Source organism: Acinonyx jubatus, chromosome C1 (genome assembly GCF_027475565.1).
Source record: "Acinonyx jubatus isolate Ajub_Pintada_27869175 chromosome C1, VMU_Ajub_asm_v1.0, whole genome shotgun sequence".
NCBI classification, from domain to species: domain Eukaryota; kingdom Metazoa; phylum Chordata; class Mammalia; order Carnivora; family Felidae; genus Acinonyx; species Acinonyx jubatus.
Window position 1 is genome coordinate 207,324,305 of NC_069381.1, and position 23,282 is coordinate 207,347,586.

General features: G+C 41.5%; 1 protein-coding gene across 4 annotated transcripts in view; it reads left to right on the top strand.

Moving 5' to 3' along the window:
• Positions 1-15,236, top strand: part of DAW1 (dynein assembly factor with WD repeats 1) — a 46,855-nt gene extending 31,619 nt beyond the window's left edge. For 2 of the 4 annotated variants that reach the window (XM_053215902.1, XM_053215903.1), the window contains exons 7-13: positions 254-361; positions 2,562-2,668; positions 3,779-3,881; positions 4,957-5,071; positions 12,144-12,220; positions 14,487-14,649; positions 15,028-15,236. In XM_053215902.1, coding sequence (XP_053071877.1) covers positions 254-361; positions 2,562-2,668; positions 3,779-3,881; positions 4,957-5,071; positions 12,144-12,220; positions 14,487-14,649; positions 15,028-15,092 — 738 coding nt within the window. In that variant the 3' untranslated portion in view covers positions 15,093-15,236. Of the gene's footprint in view, positions 1-253; positions 362-2,561; positions 2,669-3,778; positions 3,882-4,956; positions 5,072-6,919; positions 7,127-12,143; positions 12,221-14,486; positions 14,650-15,023 lie in introns of those variants that run through there. The other 2 variants (XR_008295596.1, XM_027048636.2) reach the window with 2 other exon arrangements.
• Positions 15,237-23,282: the final 8,046 nt, after the last annotated feature.

Consider the following 23,282-nt stretch of genomic DNA (forward strand, 5'->3'; position numbering starts at 1 on the left):
CGGGGAGGGGCGCCAGTGCCCCTGAAATCCTGAGCCGGGTGCCGTGGGAGAGCAGGAAGCTTCTTCCCAAGAGGAGGGTGCTTCGGGATCGAACCGGCACAAGGGAGGCCACCCGGATCTGATGTTTCACTGCGTGGTTTACAAAGAATTAGGCTGAATCCAAGGTGGTTGCGTCTCGAAGCTTTTCTATGCAAAATTGACAGCGTAAAACTCTTCTCTCTCTCTCAAATCTCTTCCACTTCCTGTAATTCAGGTGTGTTTGTCATTCAATCCTCAAAGCACCCTCGTGGCCACTGGCAGCATGGACACAACAGCCAAACTGTGGGACATTCAGAACGGAGAGGAAGCGCTCACTTTGACGGTACGTTCAAAATGCCGACAGCCTCCGGAGCCTTGCATTTTCATTCGCCGCCCTTTAGCACCGGCCTGTCACTTGAGTTTGTTTCTATTTTTGTGTTTATTGCAAACTGACCTCTTGGGCTTTCAGACTCTGCAGTGAAAAGAGTGTCCCGGTTGGTTTGCTGGCTCTTCCAAAAGGCTTTGATGGGAGAGTGGGGGAAGCCACGCGGGCTCTTTCCTGTGACTGGCTTTAGTCTGTAAACCATACCGGCTGTGACTTAAAGCCACCGCCGTCTTCCTGGCTTAAAGCCAAGTAGGAGGAGGCTGGCACTTTCTGGAAGGGGCGGAAGTGGAGAACTTGCCAGAAGATTCCTTAAAAGGATGACTGCTCGCTCCGTCCTCCACCACCCCCCACCCCCCCAGTCTTAGAAGCCTTCTGTGTTACAAAGTCTGAAATGACAAGGGGCCAGTGGAAGGAGGAGCAAGGCCACAGGGCACCGCCCATAGCCCCGGTGCTGCCTGTCCCCACAGGGGCCTCTGTCCACTGCCACCAGGCGTCCAGCACTTCCCTGCCGCCTCTGCTTCTCCCCACCGCAGCCCACACCCCCGTACAAAAATAGGGTGATTCTCTGTGCCGATCAGTGGGAACTGCTAGCTGGAAAACCCAAGTCTTATCCTTCCAAATTATAAATGGACATTAAACACAGGACCCCTCCCCTAGGAGAGCTTTTTCCGAGAAAGTTACAAAATGGTCCGGAGAGAGAAAAAGCACCCTTTTTAACTAACGCCGAGGGATGCAGAGTGCCAGCCTTCATTAGCGTAAGCGTCCTCTTTCGATCTTCGTTCTCATCCTGTCCCAGGGCGGCTGTCTCTGCATTACCTCCACTTTCAGACACATGCCTGACAGTCCTCGAAGGACGCATCTGTCCCTGCACACCTACACCTGCCTGCCGCCAGAGAACACGTTCGTTTCGTGTGTTCGGAATTGCCATGTTCAGCCGCATTTAGTTTTTTGCCATTCGGGATCAACCAGAAATTTGATTTGTAAATGAATCTTTCCACTACTTAAAAAAGTAATATATGTTAATTTGCTACAATAATTAGAGAAACAAGGGAGACACTGCAGAGTAGAATCTGCTGCAGAGAAGGGCTTCTTCGGATTGTCTCAGGACGTCTGATGCATCAACCGTAGACAGGGACCAGGTGAAAGTCAGGCCAAAGGCCAGATATTTATTAACCTATTTGATGTTAAGTCATCATAATAATATCCTTTAATTTTTTTTTCAATGTTTATTTCTGAGAGAGAGAGAGAGAGAGAATGAGTGAGGGAGGGGTAGAGAGAGAGGGAGACACAGAATCCCAAGCAGGCTCCAGGCTCTGAGCTGTCAGCACAGAACCTGATGTGGGGCTCAGACTCGTGAACTGCAAAATCTCGACCTGAGTTGAAGTCAGACACTTAACCGACCGAGCCACCCCAGTGCCCCAAGAATATCCTTTTTTTTAAGTTATTAACTTTATTTCACAAACTTGCCTATTGTTAACCCATAAAGCACACAACCTTTTATTTTTTTATAATCATTTTAAGTTTATTTTTTGAGAAAGAGAGAGAGAGTGTGTGTGTGTGTGTGTGTGTGTGCGTGTGTGTGTGTGTGCAAGAGAGCTTGAAGGAGAGGTAGAGAGGGAGGGAGACAGAGAATCCCAAGCAGGCTCCACACTGTCAGTGCAGAGCCCAACACGGGGCTTGATTTCACAAACCGTGAGATCATGACCTGAGCTGAGATCAAGAGTCAGATGCCTAACCCACTGAGCCATGCAGGCTCCCTGAATACAGCTCTTTTAAAAGTGTTTTTAAGACAATGTGAAAAAAGCCCTCTGATTTCCCAAATCATGCTCTCGCCCTGTCTATTCAAACAGAAACAAAAATTAAAAAAAAAAAATAGCTGTACTATGTAAAATTGACTTGATTTAAGTGTGTAAGTCAACTTTTAGAAAAATTTAGTCAAGTGCCACTTTCCCCAAACTCTAGTTTTCAAACATTTCCCTGGAAAGAAACCTGTGCCCATTTGCAATCTCTCCCTATTGCCACCCCCAGTCAACCACTAATCTTTTTTCCCCCTATAGAGTTTTGCCTTTTCTAGCATTTTCTTATCAACTAGGATATTGTGCATTTGTAGGGAGTGTTTTTCCACAGCTGTGCCTGACGGTATCCACTCTCTTTCTAGGGACATTCGGCTGAAATCATCTCTTTGTCCTTTAACACCTCGGGAGACAGAATCATCACAGGGTCTTTTGATCATACAGTTGCAGTGTGGGAAGCTGAAACTGGAAGGTATTCTCTGTCTTTAAGAATATTAAAATCTGTGGGGCACCTGGGTGGCTCCGTCGGTTAAGCGTACAACTTCGGCTCAGGTCACGATCTCATGGTTCGTGGGTTCGAGCCCCACATCAGGCTCTGAGCTGTCAGAGCCTGGAGCCTGCTTCAGATTCTGTCTCCCTCTCTGCCCTACCCCTGCTCATGCTCTCTCTCTCTCTCTCTCTCTCTCAAAGATAAAATAAGAAAACATTAAAAAAATTTAAAACCTAAATCAGAGGGTTAAGAAGACCATCTTTGCTGTTCATTAGTTTAATCTTTATCTATTAAGTGTGCTTTGGATTCTATAGGAATAGGACACACCACAGATAAATGAATTCATTATTTAATGGTATTTCTGATCCATAAAACATGTGTATTTTCTTAGAATTCTGAGCAAATAATGCCACACAGCAACAGACGAGGAGAATGTTAACAGTAGCCTGGGTGTATGGCTGTTACTTATTCTGTATACTATGTAATCAAATTTCAGTGGCTTGTCATTACGGTAGGCATGGATATCAGGAGTAAATAAAATCATGGCTAATTTCCCCTACTTAATTTAGTCCACGAACTTCAATTTCCTTCCTAATTATTTTTGGTTCTAGTTGCTAAGATGTTAACTAAATTAGGCTATTTGTTCTATAAAGCCCTACCTTGGACCTGTCTGCATCTTGGTAAGGGGGCTAATCATCAGGGGTAGCAATCAAGATGAGGAAGGGCCCTTCAGACACTCGAGGGGAAGTTTCTGAACTACCAGGGGGTCCGCTCATCCGGTGTAAGAGCGCTTCCAGAATTTCAGACCATCTTTATTATTTTTTACCCATGGCTTTCTGAGGTCTTGTCTTAAGTAATGTTGCCATCTTTGAGTGCTTAAAGTTTTGGTATATTTCTGCTGAAATGAAATGAGTAGCCTAGTTGACTCTTTTTGAGCTATAGTAAAGCCATCATTGTTTGGTCATCAAAGATGTTATTTTGTAAAAACCAAAGTTTAGATTCTTACACCCACAGGGGGCTAGACATCATTATTTGGGCACATATCCTGACGTGTGGCATCGTTCACCAGCATGCATCCTTTCCACTCTGCAGGAAGGTGTATACCCTAGTTGGGCATTGTGCTGAGATTAGCAGTGCTTCATTCAACTGGGATTGCTCTCTGATATTAACCGGCTCTATGGACAAAACCTGTATGGTGAGCTCAAGAAACACCTTTGCTTTACAGTTCTTGTGTGCATGCTTTTACTGTGTCAGACATTCCCTGCAACATTAACAAATCTCAAAGGTACTGTAAAATTAAGATATTAATTTATAAATGATAGTTGGCATTAAAAAATTTTTTTAAATGTTTTATTTATTTTTGAGACAGAGAGAGACAGAGCAGGAGCAGGGGAGGGGCAGAGAGAGAGGGAGACACAGAATCCAAAGCAGGCTCCAGGCTGTGAGCTGTCAGTACAGAGCCCGACGCGGGGCTTGAACTCACAAACCGTGAGATCATGACCTGAGCTGAAGTCAGACACTTAACTGACTGAGCCACCCAGGCGCCCCCTTTTTAAAAAATTTTTTTAAATGTTTTATTTATTTTTGAGACCGAGAGGATAGTTGGCATTTTTAAATGTTGTTTCTGATCTCCCGAGTTTAAAGAAACTATGTACTAAAACAATGTTAATTGAATCAGATCAAACAATGTTAATTATTACAAGATCTTTAAAAAAAAATAAAAGGCATGTTATTTTTCTTTCTTCTCTCTGTTCATTTGTTGAACTTTGATTAGAGGCAGTCTCAATGAGGCTCAGCACAACATCTCCCTGCCTTTAACTTTCTTTTGCTAAGAGCTTATGCTCTGGAATTATTATTTGATTACACATCCAATGTATTATAACCTTAGTACTTTTCATGTGCTGGCGTTACAGTTTTAGATCAAGCTCCTTATCATTTGATGACCTTCTTATGAAAAGAGGACACTGCCTCTCCAGTCAGCGAAGCAGGCACTTTGAGATTTTTCCTACTATTGTGGCAGATTTGTACTACCCATCCTAAATGTCTGTCTCTGATCTTCTCCTCGTCCAAAGTGTGCCTTGTTAGTTGGTTGGCTGTGGTCTCTTGTCATGAATCCACGTAGAATTAACAGAACATGTGAAAATGATACACATGATCTTGGCCCAGTTATTTAGCCAGCCGTTCGCATGTCATCAGGACTACTACTTGCTGTTTTTGCACTTCAGACAGGAAGTTATCATAGTCGTCTTTTTTTTTTTTTTTACTTGTAGCTGTGGGACGCTGCAAATGGAAAATATGTGGCAACATTAACAGGCCATGATGATGAAATACTAGACAGCTGCTTTGATTACACTGGAAAACTTATTGCTACTGCTTCAGCCGATGGTAGGTCATCGGTTCATACATTTAATTTATGGGGGGGGGATTTATGCTTTGTCTGAGAAACATGTATAATTCTACACTATAGGTCATCTACCTGATGACCAGCTGTGGTACAAACCACATGTGCCTCATCTCTGTGATGTTGGTATCTATGTCCGTATCGTATTCTTGGTAACCATGTCACGATATCTGCGTCACCTCCTTGGCAACCACGTCTGGTGTTATACTCGGTCTTCACACCTCCTTGATGACTATGGATAGTGGCATATCCTGGATCATCTCCCTAATCCTGCATTATGCTCCACTGTGTTGACCTCATCAACTTGACCACCATCCACAGAGCTATAATAAGTCTGTATTATCTCCTGTATCCACACGTGCTGCTCCATTACGTATAGCGCACTTTTGTGACGAACACACATGATGCTGTGCTATACGTCATCTTCTCCCTTACCATTGATGAGTCTACACTATATCTGCATCATCTTATTGGTAACCGTGGACTGGTGGTAAACTGTGCGTGCCTCAACTCATTGAAGACCACATATGATGCTACAATACATCTCTGTCATCTTCCTGTTGACCATGCATATTATTATGCCCATCTCATCCCTCCAGGACACAATTTACAGGGTACGTCTACTCCAGCCCTGGGTCACCAAGTAAGACCCTACATTATACCATCATCCCCTCCTGATGGCCGTAAATGATAACACACCATACTCACATTTTCTTAAAAACCATGCACGATATTCCATTTCACGCCATCATCTCCTTGATTCCTGCCTAGGAGGTATCCTCTCCTTGATAACCATGTATGGTTACCATGAACTCACCTTGTTGACAAATAAATATGATGTTACACCATGTCTTTGACATGTCACTGAAAGCTGCATATCATGCTATGTGACATCTGTCCCCCCTCATTGACAAGCATCGGTATTACAACATTATGAATACACTCTGTCTTGGGTGGTAATTTATTATACTAAACAACAGGTCGCCCTCATAACTATGTATTCCTGACAAGCATGTAAAAGACTCCACGACTTCCACATCATTTGCTGGCAACCCTGTCATTATGTCCACATCACGTCCTTGACAGCTGCATGCGATGACACATCTGCACCATCTCCTTGGCCAGCATACGTGACGCTATACTAAGTCTATGTCATCTCATGACATCACACAACCATGTGTGATGCTCTTCTTTGAGTCATCACTCTGATAATAAAGTATGATGCTACACTGTGTCATCTTCCTGAAGACTGCAGGTAATGCTACCCCACACCTGTGTTATCCAGCTGATGACCACATATGCAGCTGCACCACGTGTGCATAATTCTTTTAATAGCCACCTACGATGCTACATTGTGTCCGCACCATAGACCCGAGGATTACGTTTTAAGTTACACCATGACTTTGTTATCATTTAAAGACCACACTGGATGCTGCACTCTTATCTGCCTCATCTCCTTGGCAAGCTGGTGTGGTGCTATCCAAAGTCTACCTAATCTCCTGGGTAACCATATGCAATGCTATTCCATGAGAGACCTCACCTTGGTAGCCAAGTATGATGCTGAACTGTCATCTCCCTGGAGACCAAATGTGATGCTACACTGTGTCTATATCATCCACCTGATGACCATGAAGGGAGCCACATAAGTCCACATTATCCCTCTAATGACCACATATGATGCTGTCTTGTGTCTATATCATATACCCGACTGCTATGTTTTAATTTACAGTCCTTGTCATTCTCTTTAAAATCTTGTATGATACTACACTATACCTTCATCTAATCACTTATAACCATGTATGATCCTCTGCCATATCTTCACCACTTCCTAGAAATTTATGTGCGACGCTGTAATATTTCTACCTCATCACCTCGGCAAACACGTCTTCAAGGTCCGCTATGTCTGCTTCACCTCATTTACAAAACTACATGATTCCACATCATGTCTGGATTGTGTTTTTGAAATCTGCTCCTCAGGCTATACCTTTTGTGTCATCTTGAGTGCTACGTGTGATGCCCTAGTGCCTGTCATCTCAATGGTAGGCTCGTATAACGTTAATCTGTGTCAACAATTAATAATGTTATGTGATGCTTAAGTGCTCACTACCCTCCATTAATGATGGTACACTCTGATTGCATCATCTCCCTGGCAACCATATATAATGCTACACTGTGTGTCATACCCTGATAATTACCTCATCTCCCTGACAATCAAGTAAGGTGTTGTGCTATTTCTGTGTTATCTCCTAAAACACATGTATGATGCTATACTATGTCTGTCTCATGTTCTTCCTAGCAACATATAAAGCTATATCATTTTCTTGATAATCATGTATAATGTCTATACTAGGAGAGATTCCTTGATGACCATGCATGATGCTACATGATATATGCACCATATCCTAGAAAACCATGCTACATTATGTGAAACCCCCTGTACAAGTATGTGTCATGCTCTACGATTACTACATCACCCCTTTAACAACCCTGCACCATGTGACTAAACTATTTCTGTATTATGTCCGTGATAATCATGTATGACGCCACACTATGTCTGTGTCGTTTGGAAAACAGGATATGGTGATGCATTATTTCTGTGTTACTTTTCTGTCTATTATTTGTGATGTTGAAATATATGTGTCTTGTATTCCTGATCAACACCTATGACATTACAATATGTCTATGTCTATTGTATCCACATATGACACAAATTGTGTCTATATCGTCCCTCTGATGACCACATACGACACTGCACTGTGTGTCCTCTCCCTGATAATGTACGACACCACACCACATTTGCATCATTTCCCTGACAGCCAGGGTGATGCTACACCATTTCTGGTCATCTCCTTGACGACCACGTACGAAGCCATGCTGTGTCTCATCATGTCTTGGCCAGCGAATGAAGCTATAGACTCTGTTTGCATATTTCTTAACAGTTATGCGTGATGCTCTATTATAAGGAATCTCCTGACAATCACGTATGGTGCTGTGAGATATCTGTGTCATCTTGCCCACCGCGCACGACCCTGCACTGTCTGTGGCCAGCCCACGTGATGGCATCCTGTAACTGCATTACCTCTGTGATAACTGTATTCGTTTGCCAGGGTTGCCATCACAGAGTACAACAGACTGAGTGGCTTAAAAGACAGTCATTTCTCTTCTCACAATTCTGGAAGCTACAGGTTCAAGATCAAGGTGCTGGCAGCGTTGGTTTCTTCTGAGGCCTGCAGATGGCAGTTTTCTCCCTGTGTCTTCATGGTCTTCCCTTTGCACGTGTCTGTGTCCTAATCTCTTTTTCTTACAAGGGCACCGGCTATATTGGGTTAGGGCACACTCTAAGGACCTCATGTTAATCTCATTTCTTCTTTAAAGACCCAATCTTGGGGCACCTGGGTGCCTCAGTTGGTTAAACGTCCGACTTCGGCTAAGGTCACGATCTCGCGGTTGGTGGGTTTGAGCCCCGAGTCAGGCTCTGTGTTGACAGTTCAGAGCCTGGAGCCTGCTTCGGATTCTGTGTGTCCCTCTCTCTCTCCCCCTCCCCAGCTCGTACTTTGTCTGTCTCTCTCTTAAAAATAAACAAACATTTAAAAATTAAAAAGAAATAAAATAAAAAGACCCAATCTCCAAGTAAGTCAACTTCTGAGGCACAGTGGGTTGGAAATTCAACATATGAGTTTTGTGGGGACCGCAGTTTGGCCCAATAACAGCATGTGCGACATACAGCATGTTTGTGTCTTCTGCCTGAAGACTTCTCTTCTTGCAAATCCCACGGTATGACATGTCTGTATCTATCGTGTCTTTGCTAATCATGCTACACTCTGTCTGTATCACCTTTTAACCTACTGTATACGATGCTACATTGTGACTTCCCCACCTCCCGAGAGCCATGGATGGTGCTATACCAGGGATAAACTCCCTGAAGATGGTGAATGACTCTTCTTGACGTCTGCATCATATCCTTGACAAAAACATGAGATGCCACACTCTAGATCATATCTTAAGTATGTGTCATGGTGTGCGATTACTCCAGAATGTTTCAATACATACATAATGCTCTGCCATTATTCAGGTCTTTGACAACCTCGTAAGGGTATATGCTGTATATCCTATACTGTGTTTATATCATCTCCTTGATAACCATGGGGAGCGCTATGCTATTTTGCAGCATCTCCTAGACAGCTAAGTGTGATGCTAAGTGTGACAGTATGTGTCATGTCCATGATGACCACCATGTATGATGCTCTAATATATCTTGCCACCTGTTGATGACCCCATATGTTGCTACGCTGTGTGTTTTAATCTCTTTGGACAAGCATACATCATGCTATACTATGTCTGCCTCGTCTCTGTGATGGCCACATAGGACACTATGTCTGTGTCATGCTCCCATGAATGCGTATCATGCTGTGCTATGATTGTGTCATCACCATGTCAACATGCATAAGCCTCCACTGTGTCTAAGGCATCTCTTTGATATTCACATATGATGTTTTATCGTGTCCAATTCCTTCGTGACTCCAGGAGACTCTACATCATGTCCATGTAAACTTCTTAACAGCCATTTCAGGAATTCTAGCAAAGATGGAAGGCTTTTTGGGGGGGGCGTGATTTGTTCTTAGTTTTCCTGCATTTGCTCCTTGTGGCTAACATACTGTTAAGCAGTCGCGTATCTTTTGTGTTACAATGACTTGTAGAGTTTTGCCAGTGATTCATTTTAATTACACAGTCTTTATTCCACCTGTGTCTCCTTTTTAAAAATTACATTTGCATGCTTATTCTTTTACTCACTAGGACTTTTCAAAGGTGATCCTTTGATCATACATAAAGTTCTTTCTATGCTCTGGAATTATAAACACCTTGAATTTGAGAGTTCTACTTTTTCAAAGTAACCACTTACTTTTTCATCTTATCACAGAGCTTGGCTTTTTAAAAATCATCCCTTAACTGTAATTAATCTACTCTTTTCATTTTAAATATCATTCTCACTTATACAAAAAAATCCATTCGACACAAGTAGACAGGGTACCTACTTTGTGCCAGGAATCGTTTTAGGAGCATGGGATAGATCAATGAGCAGAAGAGAGAGGAATCCCTTCCCTCATGGAGCTGTACTGTGGAGGGGGAGACAAGGAAGAATACCATACATATGTTTTACATAGAATGTGAGGATATAGAGAATGTTAGATTATAAAGAATGTTAAATTATAGAGAATGGCAGATTAGGAAGCATGTTAGGACTTTGTCAGCACTAGGGGGGCAGAAACAAGCCAGGTCTGGAGATCAGGATGCTGAGGGATGGGTAAGAATGAACTGCACGTTCAATTCTTCTCCTTTTGTTTTCTCTACCATCTCTTAAGCCCCCCAGCAGTGATTCTATTCTTTCCCTGTTGAACAAGACGTCGCTTCAAAAAAAAAATCTTCTTCTCTTTTGGCGTGTCTTGTGAGCCTCTTCCCATTGTGTACCTTCTAAGAAGTCTTGATGCTTAGGATATCTTGTTTACTTAATCTCTGGTTCTTGCCCCACACCCCCTTCTTAAAATTGGATCCATTCAACTGGGTTAGTTACCTGCGCAGCTACATCTGTGTGTATATATCACCTTTTTCTTCCTCATTGGAATCGTTCCCAAGACTGAATTATTTTTTGGTGTCCTATTCATATTTCTGTCTTTTTAAAATCATAGTTTCAGACTATATTATTTCTGTCTTGCCTGGGTTTAAAATGCTTCTGAGAAATTTCGAGAATGACTCTATGTAGAATATTCACTTTTGTCGTATTAACACATTCTTAAAACACGTTGGTCACTTGAAGATTTTTGGAGTGTCCAAGTAGCAAGTTTTATATTTTTAGTCATATTGATTGTACAATAGCATTTTTCATCTACTCCTTCCTGAAGTTGACATTGTCAGAAGGGCAAGTACAAAATTTACTAAGATATTTTGTTCTTCTTTGAATGAAAATTAAGTAACCAAAATTCATTATCTTTGGTAATTTTGCCTCTATCTAATGTTTTTTTTTTTAATTTTTTTTAACATTTATTTATTTTTGAGACAGAGAGAGACAGAGCATGAACGGGGGAGGGGCAGAGAGAGGGAGACACAGAATCTGAAACAGGCTCCAGGCTCTGAGCTGTCAGCACAGAGCCCGACGTGGGGCTCGAACTCACGAACCGTGAGATCATGACCTGAGCCAAAGTCGGCCGCTTAACCAACTGAGCCACCCAGGCGCCCCTCTAGCTAATGTTTTAATTGCACTAATTTTGCCTCTGTGTAAAGTTATAATTGCAATAAGAGAGCAGCCTTCACCTGGCTAGATAAATTTTAACTTTTTTCTGATAATTTTACTACTGCTGTTTTTCTCCTTCTACACTTGTTTGACTCCTCCACTCCTTAATTCTAAAGAAATGTATATACCTCTCCCTCCTCCCTCCCCCCTTCCTTCCTTCCTTCCTTCCACCCACCCATCCATCCATTCACCCACCCATCTATCCATCCATCCACCCACCTATCCTGTATCCACTTAATGGGTGTCTACTGGGAGCTTGGCACTTCTGGGCACTGGAGAACATCTGGGAACAAACCATTCTACTAGCTCTTTCTGTAGAAAGGCATCCCTAATGCCTATTCTTTGCCCAGCAAGTAGTGGCTATTGTTCCTTTTCAAGAAGGCCTCCTGAACCTTCTGCGCCCTTACACGCTTTTTGGTGTGTGGTGCTGGTCTGGTGGCTTATTTCATCCCCAACTTCTCAAAACTTGTTTTGATTCTCCCCTTTCTCTTTAAGATCTTCTTTTTGGATTCCTTCCCCACCTTTTCGACCTTGGAACCCATTGTTTCTTCTAGTAAGCTCAGGGCTATAGACGCACCCTCTTCCCCCTCTTCTCCCACGGTGGCACCAGCTTGCACGGACAGTTTCAGGTGGTGGCCCTCGCCGCAGGAAGGGAGACAAACACACAGAGCCTGTATGTCAGAAGGATAGATATTTACATAATTCAAAGCACATGGTTCAAAGTTCTGTATTGCACATGAATTCATATGTGTCTCCACTCTTTCAAAAAGGAACGGCAAGGGTTTTCAGTGCAGCCACAAGGAAATGCATTGCCAGATTGGAAGGCCACGAAGGTGAAATTTCAAAGGTGAGTTGCACTCTCATCTGGAGCAGTTTCTTTAGTTAAAAAGAATCGAATGCATAGTGGTCTGTTGGCACTAGGGTTTGCCCAATTATCCTACTCTTTATAGAAATCATAAAAACTATATTTTTAAGTGTGACCTCAAACTCAGCGTAATAAATGATTCCTCAAATCTTTGAGACAGTTTAAGACAGTATTTTTTCTCAGCCATCAGCAAAAGATCGAGTTAGTGGAAGATACTTATTAAAGCCATTTAAGAAACTTGTGAAGTACTTTTCTCGGTCTTGGCTGACACACAAATGTATATTATGCAGAATAACATGCTGTTCAGCAAGTATCAAGTGTGCTGTGAATTCAATGCAATTGAGAAAGTGTGTCCAGGAAATATTTAATACTTCACAGTTTAAATTTTTTTAAATGTTTATTTATTTTTGAGCGAGAGAGACAGAGCATGAGGTGGGGAGGGGCAGAGAGAGAGGGAGACACAGAATCCGAAGCAGGCTCCAGGCTCTGAGCTGTCAGCAGAGAGCCCGACGCGGGGCTCGAACCCATAGACTGCGAGATCATGACCTGAGCCAAAGTCAGATGCTTAACTGACTGAGCCACCCAGGTGCCCCAATACTTAGTAGAGTTTAAAATGACCTATTTTGAAACTTCAGAGCTGTAGCTTAGGATTTTGTATAAGCTTCACCCATATGTGATTCACAGAGCAGAGACTTCCAATCAGTGATCTGAAGTTTAGCCATGTCCTGTGACAATTTTGGAAAGATCTGGACATGGGGACCCTCCACTCCCACCCAGTTCAGCCCAGTTCTTTGGTCTTGTACCTGAGATCAGATTTGCTCCTTCCTTTTAAAGTATAATTTTGATGGCTTCAGGTCCTGGAAGGCTGCCCCTAGACCCTGGAACTGTCCCTGTGGTGCTCCCCACCAACCCACGCCCCCCTCCCCTCATACCTGCTGCTGGTGGCCCGGAGCTCAGGAGCTCCTGTCTTTCAGGGTTGGTCTCTAAGGCCACGCAGAGCACATCTTCTCCATAGGCTGGGATGGGCAGGAAGGGAGAGAGGGAAGTGTGGATGTGGGAGACAGCCTGGGAAGAGAGCCCAGACTGTGTTTCTGAGTGGCTGGTCTAATAACTTGACATGCATGATGTGACCTACTCAACAAGTGCACATGTTTTTGTGTATGTGTGAAAATGAAGAGTTCTCAAACTCTGTATTATTGCATTTTAGGCTTATATATTTTAAGAGAGAGAGAAAGAGAGAGAGCACAAATGGGGGAGGAACAGAGAGAGGGGAAGAGAGAGAGAGAGAGAGAGAGAGAGAGAGAGAGAGAGAATCCCAAGTAGGCTCCACATTGTCAGCATGTAGCCCCATGTGGGCTCAAACTTACAAACAGTGAGATCATGACCTGAACTGTAATCAAGAGTCCAATGCTTAACCAACTGAGCCACCCAGGCACCCCTCAGCAAATGCTTTTTGATAGCTTCCACTGTGCTAGGTGTTGTACTGGGGACATAAGGACAAAAAAAAAAAAAAAAAAAAAAAAGCCATGGCCTTGAGCCTTTCCCTCATCAAATTCTTAGTCCTAGAGGATGTGACCCAAATCATTGTGTTATGATGATTTAGAGAGGCTTAGAAGCATGGTGCCCAAAGGAATAGTGAACTGACCATTTCCTTTGACAGCTGCTCAGATACGTTTGACAACACTTGGCACATAGGAGGCACTAAGCACAGGTTTATGCAATGTGCTTTGCTTTGAGTGGCAGTAGAATGAAAGTCCCTGCCTGTAGGCACGACATTCACTCATTCTGTGGCCAGGTTGAAGGAGGATCTGTATGCTTTTGCTTACAGAAAGTTGGGTTACGGGGATGACCTGGGGGGTTGGATTTGAAGGAGCCTGACTTGTGTCCTCATCCACACCAGGGCTCTCTTGGTTTGCCTGGAAAGACTTTGGAAAGAGGCTAGGTGGGGAATACTCAAATTAGAAGAGAGCTTCGGTCTTTATCCTTAGAGTTGTTGTGTGTGGTGGTGGTGCTGGGGGGGTGTAGCCAGTTAATTTCTTCTGTCTAGAAGAATTATTATGTGTTAATAATAATCATGTATTAATCCCCGCAATATTTTTTCCCATCAGGAAGGAACTATTCTATGTAAGAATAAATGCCAGGCTAGGAAGATGACAGGTGCTTAGTAATGTCCTCTTTTTGCTGGTGAAAAATATGTCGGGAATCATATTATACAAACCTGTGATCCTTTTTCCTTTCTGTCTTGTAGATTTCTTTCAACCCCCAAGGGAATCGTCTTCTAACGGGCAGCGCTGATAAAACAGCGAGAATCTGGGATGCTCAGACTGGTCAGTGCCTCCAGGTTCTTGAGGGGCACACTGATGAGATCTTTTCATGTGCTTTCAACTATAAAGGCAACATAATCATTACAGGTACGGGAAAGAGAAACACATCTGGGTGTTCAAGTTCACTGTTTTTCCATTTGATGGCATCGTTTGAGGGGAGGGCAGAGAGGATAAGCAGAGGGGATGCCTGGGGTGGCTCCATTCTCGTCTTGGCCAATTCTGAGATGCTGTAAATTTCGCTCCTGTGAGTAGGACACAGATTTGCCCAATTTGTGACTGACAGGAATCATTAAAGAATTTTTTTTTCGCTCCCCAAATGCCCGAGCTGCTCAAAGGCTCCACGACTGGACACATTGAGTGTATTGATGATTGTCAACGACCCGGAAGATGTTAATTTGTAAAAAGAGAGAGTTAGTGAATAAAATAAAGGAAAAATAACTTTGTGCAATTTGTTTCGTTAGGTAGCAAGGATAATACCTGTAGGATATGGCGTTGACGGAAGAGAGCCGGCTGATGAGCGGATTTGCTAGCGATGGAGGTGAAGGTAGAGCTTCACAGTTGTCAAGCAAGCTGTTTTCATGTTTCACATCTTCTCTTTTTCTGCAAGTCAACTACATGCTGTCGTTAGCTTCGCAGATATGACCGTTAAAACTAATAAACTTATATCACGTCTTCATAGTATTTGATGGAAATAATAGGAGAGACCACAATGTGTGGCCAATGTCACTGGTGATTGCATCTTTGTTTTTATTTTTAGTAGCATCATGATAGTGGTAAAGGAAATCAGAGTGATTTCACAGTGTGTCTCAGATTCTCCTTTGAAAGCTCTTATAAAATCTGTTGAATAAAGGTTTTGGAAGCAGTTGTGAGTGAATTACCCATCTACATGTATGATGTATGTGTCTCTTGTGATGAGAACTTTTAAGATCTACTGTCTTAGCAACTTTTTAAAAACATTTTTTAACGTTTATTTATTTTTGAGAGAGCGAGAGAGACAGAAAATGAGTGGGGGAGGGGCAGAGAGAGAGGGAGACACAGAATCCGAAGCAGGCCCTAGGCCCCGAGCTGTCAGCCCAGAGACCGACGTGAGGCTCGAACTCACAGACCGTGAGATCATGACCTGAGCTGAAGTCGGACGCTTAACTGACTGAGCCACCCAGGTGTCCCTGTCTTAGGAACTTTCAAATATACGATACAGTATTATTGACTGTTGTCACCATGTTGTATATTACACGTTCAGGGGTTATTTATTTTTAACTGGAAGTTTGTACCTTTTGACAGCCTTTACCAATTTTGCCCACTCCCCAACGCCCTGCATTGGTATGAAGGCATAAACCACCAATCTGTTCTCTGTGTCTATGAGCTCAGTGGTTTTTTGTTTGTTTGTTCGTTTGTTTTCTGTTTTGGTTTTCTTTTAAGGTCCCACATAGAGTGAGATCATATGATATTTGTCTTGCTCTGTCTGACTTATTTCACTTAGCGAAATGCCCTCAAGGTCTGTCTATATTGTTGCAAATGACAAGACTTCCTTCTTTTCTATGGCTGAGTACTATACCATTGTATTTATAGACCACGTTTTTTAGTCTATTCATCCCGCGATGGACGCTGAGGTTGTTTCCATATCTTGGTTATTGTAAGTAATGTTGCAGGGAACATGGGGGTGCATAGATCTTTTCCAGTTAGTGTTTTCATTTGCTTCAGGAAATACCCAGAAGTGGAATCACTGAATCATATGGTTCTATTTTTAATTTTTTGAGGAAAGTCCATCCTGCACCGTGGCTGCACCAGTTTGCATTCCCACGTTTTTAGGAGGACATGTATGTTTGCAAATTGACTAGAAGTTTTATTACTTATTTTGTGATTTCACTTTGTGCAGCTAGGAACGAGAGGCAAAATTGGAAGGGAAACTTAATCTTCCCTCATATTCAAAAGTGTATCTATGCCTCCTCCCCCCAGAAAAGAAGTTGCCAACCTACACTGATAAAATTAAGGTCGCATATAAGGAAGGCAAAATGGATATCACTTAATAGAAAATATGAATCGAGTTCATAGTGGATGTAAAATACATGGGCAGGTTTTTCTTCAAAAGAAATGTTAAACAGGATAGACATTCAGACGAATGAATTAAAAAATCTGGATGGAAAGCAACTGGGATACCAGGAAAATTCATCAAACACCAACCTGATTACTGCTGAAATACTGAAAGCTATTTTTTTAAAAGGTTTTTCTATGTAAACGTGCCTTAATGCATATTAAAAGTTACTGTTAAAAGATAAAGCACAAGTTAGAACCACTGATGCTTGAATCCGGAGCAGGAGAACACATGAGAGTCTCATGGAGTCATTTTCTTAATAATAACAAGAGTGGTCAGTGTGGCTGAGGGTGTCGCCCGCCAGACACTGCCCACCCACCTCACACATCATCCCTGCAACCCTCCAGCCAACCGTTTCCGAGAAGGTGACGGTTCTGATCTGAAAATGAGGAAGGTGAGTCACACTCAAGTTAGATAATCTACCAAAGACATCGCGTCCATTATACTCCGTGCTTAAATGAACCCTTATGGGAGAAGAGTATCAGACGTATCTGTGGGAAGGTTTGGGCTGAGAATTACCCCTCAGATCATCTATGGATGTCCAGAACCCAAGAAGAAAAATAAAACAAAAGCAGAACAATATAAACAAAAACTTCAGCTGCTGGAAGCAGGACCTTCAGAGATGGTGAAGCCAAGGAGAGCTCGGATTAGAAAAACCTGGGCCAAAACTTAGCTACTTCTTACGAACCCAGGAAGAAGAAGCTGCCATTGGCTCTTCCTCTGACTCTGATGGCTTTAGGGAAAGTCGCAATACTGTTTTGTTTACATCATTCAATAGAGAGAGCCATTGTATAGTCATGGAGATCATTCTACGTCTCACTGACCTATTTAGCTGTAGGAAGCCCTTGGTCAGAAAAGGCTCCTCTAATTTTTATGTGTTGAGGCAATCTTTCTTCATAGAATATTTATTAAGGTTTCCAGTAGTATTTTTTATTATCGAAGTATAGTTGGCATACAATGTGGTGTTACTTTGAGATGAACAACATAGCGATTCCACAATTCTGTACATTCCTCAGTGCTCACCTCCAGAAGTGTCGTCACTGGCGGTCACCACATGTTACTACAATCGTATTTACTATATTCCTTATGCTGTCCTTTTCATCTCTGTGACTTATTTAATAACTGGAAGTTTTACTTCTTCCAGCGGTATTTTTAAAACTACTTAAAAAAATGTTTGGACACTGAAGATCATAAGAGAAGTGATAATATACTCACTTAATTTTCATCTGGAGTGTTGTAGAGAGGAAGTGAAGTGTGTGTGGAGTCTGGAGTCAAATTGCCTGGACGTACGTTCTTCCTCTTTTTTAATGTTTATTTATTTATTTTGAGAGGCGAGGGGCAGAGAGAGAGGGGAGAGACAGAATCCCAAGCAGGCTCCACACTCAGTGTGGAGCCGGACGCAGGGCTCAATCTCACAACCATGAGATCATGACCTGAGCCAAAGTCAAGAGTTGGATGCTCAACCAACCGAGCCACCCAGGCGCCCCTGCCTGGACATACATACTCTGATTTCAACTTTGAATTGTTGGACCATTACCCCCACCGCGCTGCCTCAGTTTCCTCAGACAATGGTGATAATAATCATTCTTGTTTTGAGGATTGGGAATATCTGGCAAGCATGATGAATATTTTCTATTATTCTTATAAACAGTGACTTAGCAGTCACCTTAAAAAAAGTGTCTTTGATACATGAGCGTATTTCTCAGGAAAGAACATAGCATTATTTACTCAGAAGTGATAGTTGAAACATAACTCACTTTAATGTATTATAGGTATCCTGGGGAGAAATAGAACTCAAATTTTTATCAATTAAAATTTAAGAGCCCTGGGATCATTGTCCTTTTAAGATTTCTCTCTTGGACAGAAGCGCTGAGATGTGAGGTAATCATCAGTATAAATGATTAATGTCTAACCCATCTTCATATATTCAGATTTAATATAGGATTTTAGGAAAGTGAATCATTCTCATAAAAATGAAATCTCTTTTCTAACAACTCCTGTCTAAAACTGCAGTAGCTCATGGTTTAGCATAATGCCTGATTTAGAGACAAAATAAATGCTTTTTGAACTATAAACACTGCTTTTTATACGCCCGACTTTTACACAGCGATTTAAAAACACATCCATAATCTTTCAAATTATAAGTGGTTTATCTCCTGTCTCCCCACAGCTGTGGTTATTCTTCAAACAATTTACCTTGGTGGGTCTCCAAGAGGAGGAGACCCCTCCAAGGGGGGGAATTTGTAATGACAAGAAAAAGCAATTACTATAATTAAAGACACGTTCCTTCTCAAACACAAAGAATTGTAAAAACTGGCTCAAAATTTCTATAATCTCTTTAGTTATCTTACCAAGATTATTTCATTTTTTTGTTCAACTTCACGGTTATCTTGATTAGGATGATTTTGGTGGCAAGTAGCAAAAGGCACAATTAAAACAAAGTCATTTCCAAACTTGGTTGTTTAAAAAATTTTTAATGTTCTCTGTCAAAAATAAATAAACATTTAAAAAAAATTAAAAAAAGGGGGGGGTGCCTGTGTGGCTCAGTCAGTTGAGGGTCCGACTTTGGCTCAGGTCATGATCTCACGGTCTGTGAGTTCGAGCCCCACGTTGGGCTCTGTGCTGACAGCTCGGGGCTGGAGCCTACTTCCTATTCTGTGTCCCCCTCTCTCTCTGCCCCTCCCCTGCTCATGCTCTGTCTCTCTGTCTCTCTCTCTCTCTCTGTCAAAAATAAATAAACATTTAAAAAATGTTTTTTAATTTTAATGTTTATTTATTTTTGAGAGAGAGACAGACAGACAGACAGAGCATAAGTGTGGGAGGAGCAGAGAGAGAGAGAGGGAGACACAGAATCCGAAGCAGGCTCCAGGCTCCGAGCTGTCAGCACAGAACCCCACGCGGGACTCGAACTCACAGACTGAGATTATGAGCTGAGCTGAAGTTGGACGCTTAACGGACAGAGCCACCCGGGTGCCCCACAAAGGACCTCATTTTTAAATGCAGTCTGTGATATCCAAAGTACTGATTTTTGACTTACTAACACAATAAGCCAGTGACAGGTTATGATTCACATATATTTCTTTCCTTTCCCTTATATTGGAATGAGTTTATCATTCTTAAATATGGCCCAGGTCCACCTATATGGTTAAAGGGAGTAAAGATTCTAGCACAGAAAAGTGTCCTCTCCACAGCTGTACTCATTCTGGTGAGATCCCTGAGCCCAACTAGATTCAATTGTGGTTGGTTGTGACTCGATTCACCTCTGCTTTTGGCAAGCGCCATCTTTTATGTTGTTATTTTTCATGATTTAAACATCAATATTGAGATTCCTCAAAAGACTAAACATACAATTACCATATGACCCAACAATTGCACTCCTAGGTATATATGCTCCCTACCCCCCAAAATGAAAAATGGTACTTAAACATAATGTACCCTCATATCCATGGCAGCACTATTCACAACCACTTAACTGTCTTACCGACGGGTGAATGGATAAACAGGTTGTGGTATATCTATACAACGCAATATTATTCAGCCATAAAAATGAAGTATTGATATACGCTACAAGGTAGGTAAACCTCTGTTGAAAACATTATGCTGTAAGTAAGAGAATCCAGATACAAAAGATCATATATTGGGTAATCCCATTTATTTGCTGTATCCAGAATAGGTAAATCCATAAAGACAGAATGTAGATTGGTGGTTTTGCCACAGATCGGGGGTAAGGAGAAATGGACAGCACCTGGTTTACAGGAGCAGAGTTTTATTTTAGGGTGATGAAATGTTTCGGAATTAGAGGTGGTGATTGCACAACCCTCTATTAAATGCTAATGACTTGTTCACATTAAAATGGTTCATTTTATGTTATATGAATTTCACCTCAATAAAAGTATATCAAATGTTCAATCTAGGTCCACAGTCTTTTGCAAGTGGTTAAGTTGTTAATTTTCTTGGTTTTCACAGCATGGTATACTTGGGTATTTTTTTTTGTTTTTTTGTTTTTTTGTTTTGTTTTGTTTTGTTTTTTGCCTGTCAGAGGCATATTGTTTAAAGGAAATTCACACATTGACCTCATGAAGAAAAAGACATACTCAGGAAAGACATGGGTATTAATTCTTTAGACATAGTCATAGCTGGATTATATCTTTCAACAATTACTTATTGTCTCTGAGACACTAGGTGCAAAGAACTTGATTAGTTTTTTGGTGAAAAGGCTATGAAATTTCGGGAATTTCATTTTTTTTTTTTTAGAAATAAAAAGTATATTGTGGAGAAGTATACTTTGAAATAAAACCGAAAGGATGAAATGATTGAATCATGATGGGAAAAACGCTTTCTTATTATTGCATAAAATCTGGCCCAGAAAGAGAGTATTCAGTTGGTTTTTATGCTTTGGAAGTTACAAGATCCAGAAGCCGTCAAAATGTCTTCTTATGACAATTCATGGTTTGATACTTTCTGACTTTGGTTTGGTTATATGAGAGTAGTCTGTGTTTAGGAATGTTACTTTTAGGATTGCCCTGTTCTTTTAGGGTGAACACGGTGGAATTTTACAGGCCTCTATTCATTGTAACATCTGGAAGATTCCACCAGGGGGTTTTTATAGCTTTGAGTCTTCTACTCCTTTTTACTAGCCACCTCCACCTTTTTCTCCTTTCCTCTGAAATACTCTGATTTTTATAAGAAATCCTCAGAAAGGATATTGGCTTAAAACATGGAGAGGAAATGATAAAGTTGTGTGTGTGTGTGTGTGTGTGTGTGTGTGTGTGTGTGTCACAGGGGTCCTTAAATTCTGCACATTAAGGTAAAACCATCAGTTTCTCTCTACTCCTAAATTTCCTCTTGAGTTTGGAATTTCAGTTTCATTACTAGATCTGACAAACGAGTTTATGAGAATGCAAGAGGTGGAAATCTCAGAAAAGTTGTCTGGAAGCTGTAAATACAATGAAGACCAGAACTGCTATTCATTCTACCTTCTGAGAAATGTTGGATGCATCTCTTTGAACAAAGTTGCCTTTGCTACTATTTTCTTGGGACTGTGAGATCTTAACGAAGTAATTAATGTTCCTTCTCACTAATGAAAAAGTAGAAAATGTTGCTGTTTTGAAAGTGCATAAGGTTGCCTGCCTTTATTCTCTTATCTCAGCAGGTGGCAGTGTTTATCTTTTGGCAGATGAATTGTTGCTTCTAATAGCTACAAATGGAGAGTGAAAAGAGTAAACTTTTTATTCTCTGTCCTTTAAAGATCAGGGTTATGTGGGGATATATAACCATGCTCAGATTTTGGTGTGGTTTACACTTAGGGCCATCTTGGCGTCTCTGGGGCAAACGACACATCTTGATGCAGTGTAGAGATATTTTTCTATCTATGGGGTCTTAGACCAGTAAGGTGAATGGGAGACAGTTCTTTTTTTTTCCCTATAGGCCCCTCTATTAATCATTTTAAAACACAATCAAGCTGTCAAGGACTCCAACATTCATTTATGTCTTTTAATGGTAATACCTGACCAGAGTGTAACATTGATTCCTTTTATGTTTTAATAAAGTTTACTGTAATTTCACTGGGTGAGAGTCTAAGAATGGTGAATACTTTGAACTTCAGTATGTTAACATGCCCATAAATCAAAAGGGTCAAATTGGTTTGTGTTGGGCTATGAAGGACAAGAGTAAGTCTGAGACTAAATTAACAACGGCTGCTTATTCATAAAACTTGTGGGAGGGAGAGCCAGGTGCTGTCACTTTCCTTCCAGCGGGAGTTTAACTGTTCGATGGAGAGTCAGTTTCATGGAGTAAAAACATGAAACACCGAGTCTCTGACGAGTGTTCTATTAGGATGGGCGCTTTGGGAACACCTTTGCACTTTTGGTGGGAATGCAAACTGGTAACTTCCTAATTGGTCTTCGGGTACCTTAGGCAGTCCTTAGTTGGTTTCAAGGGGGCACACAGATAGCTTGGGGACATTTCAAAAGAAGGATTGCTCAATGTTATGGGCAAAGGGTTCTTTTTTCCCCCCGTGGTGGCTATTTCCTGGAATAAATGGGAATGCTTTGTTGCCCTCAAACTGTCATACTATATTCATTATTTGGTGAGGGCTGGCTGCTGTGACAGCCAGTTTCTTATGAAGGACAGCATTTTGGTAATTAAAAACATGAATTCAGGAATCAGAACTCCTGTCTCAATACCATGTTCAATCACTTCTTAGATGTGGGACTTTGAGAATTCAAACACCCCTTAGCTCAGTTTTTCTCATCTTTAAGAGAGGACTAACAATAGTATGGGCAAGTTTGTGAGCGTTAAATAAATTAAGTTAATAGAGACATAATGAGACTGATACATTGTAAACATTCAATTAATGGAAAAGCTAATATTTTTGTAGATGCTGCTTCAATGATTTGGATTTAAAGGATTTAAGAGTTGAGAAAGAATTTGCACATTCAAGGCGAATTTTCTTATTAATTCATGATGCTTTGGGGCCTGTCTGCAATAGACAAAGCCTTCTAATTCACCTTCTCCTAGGAAATGAATAAGGAAGGGATATCTTGAGGGCTCATCTCTCATGAGTTCTCACGGATTCAGGTATGTGAATAAGATTTCGGTTCAGCTTAACACACACGTTGTCTCTAGA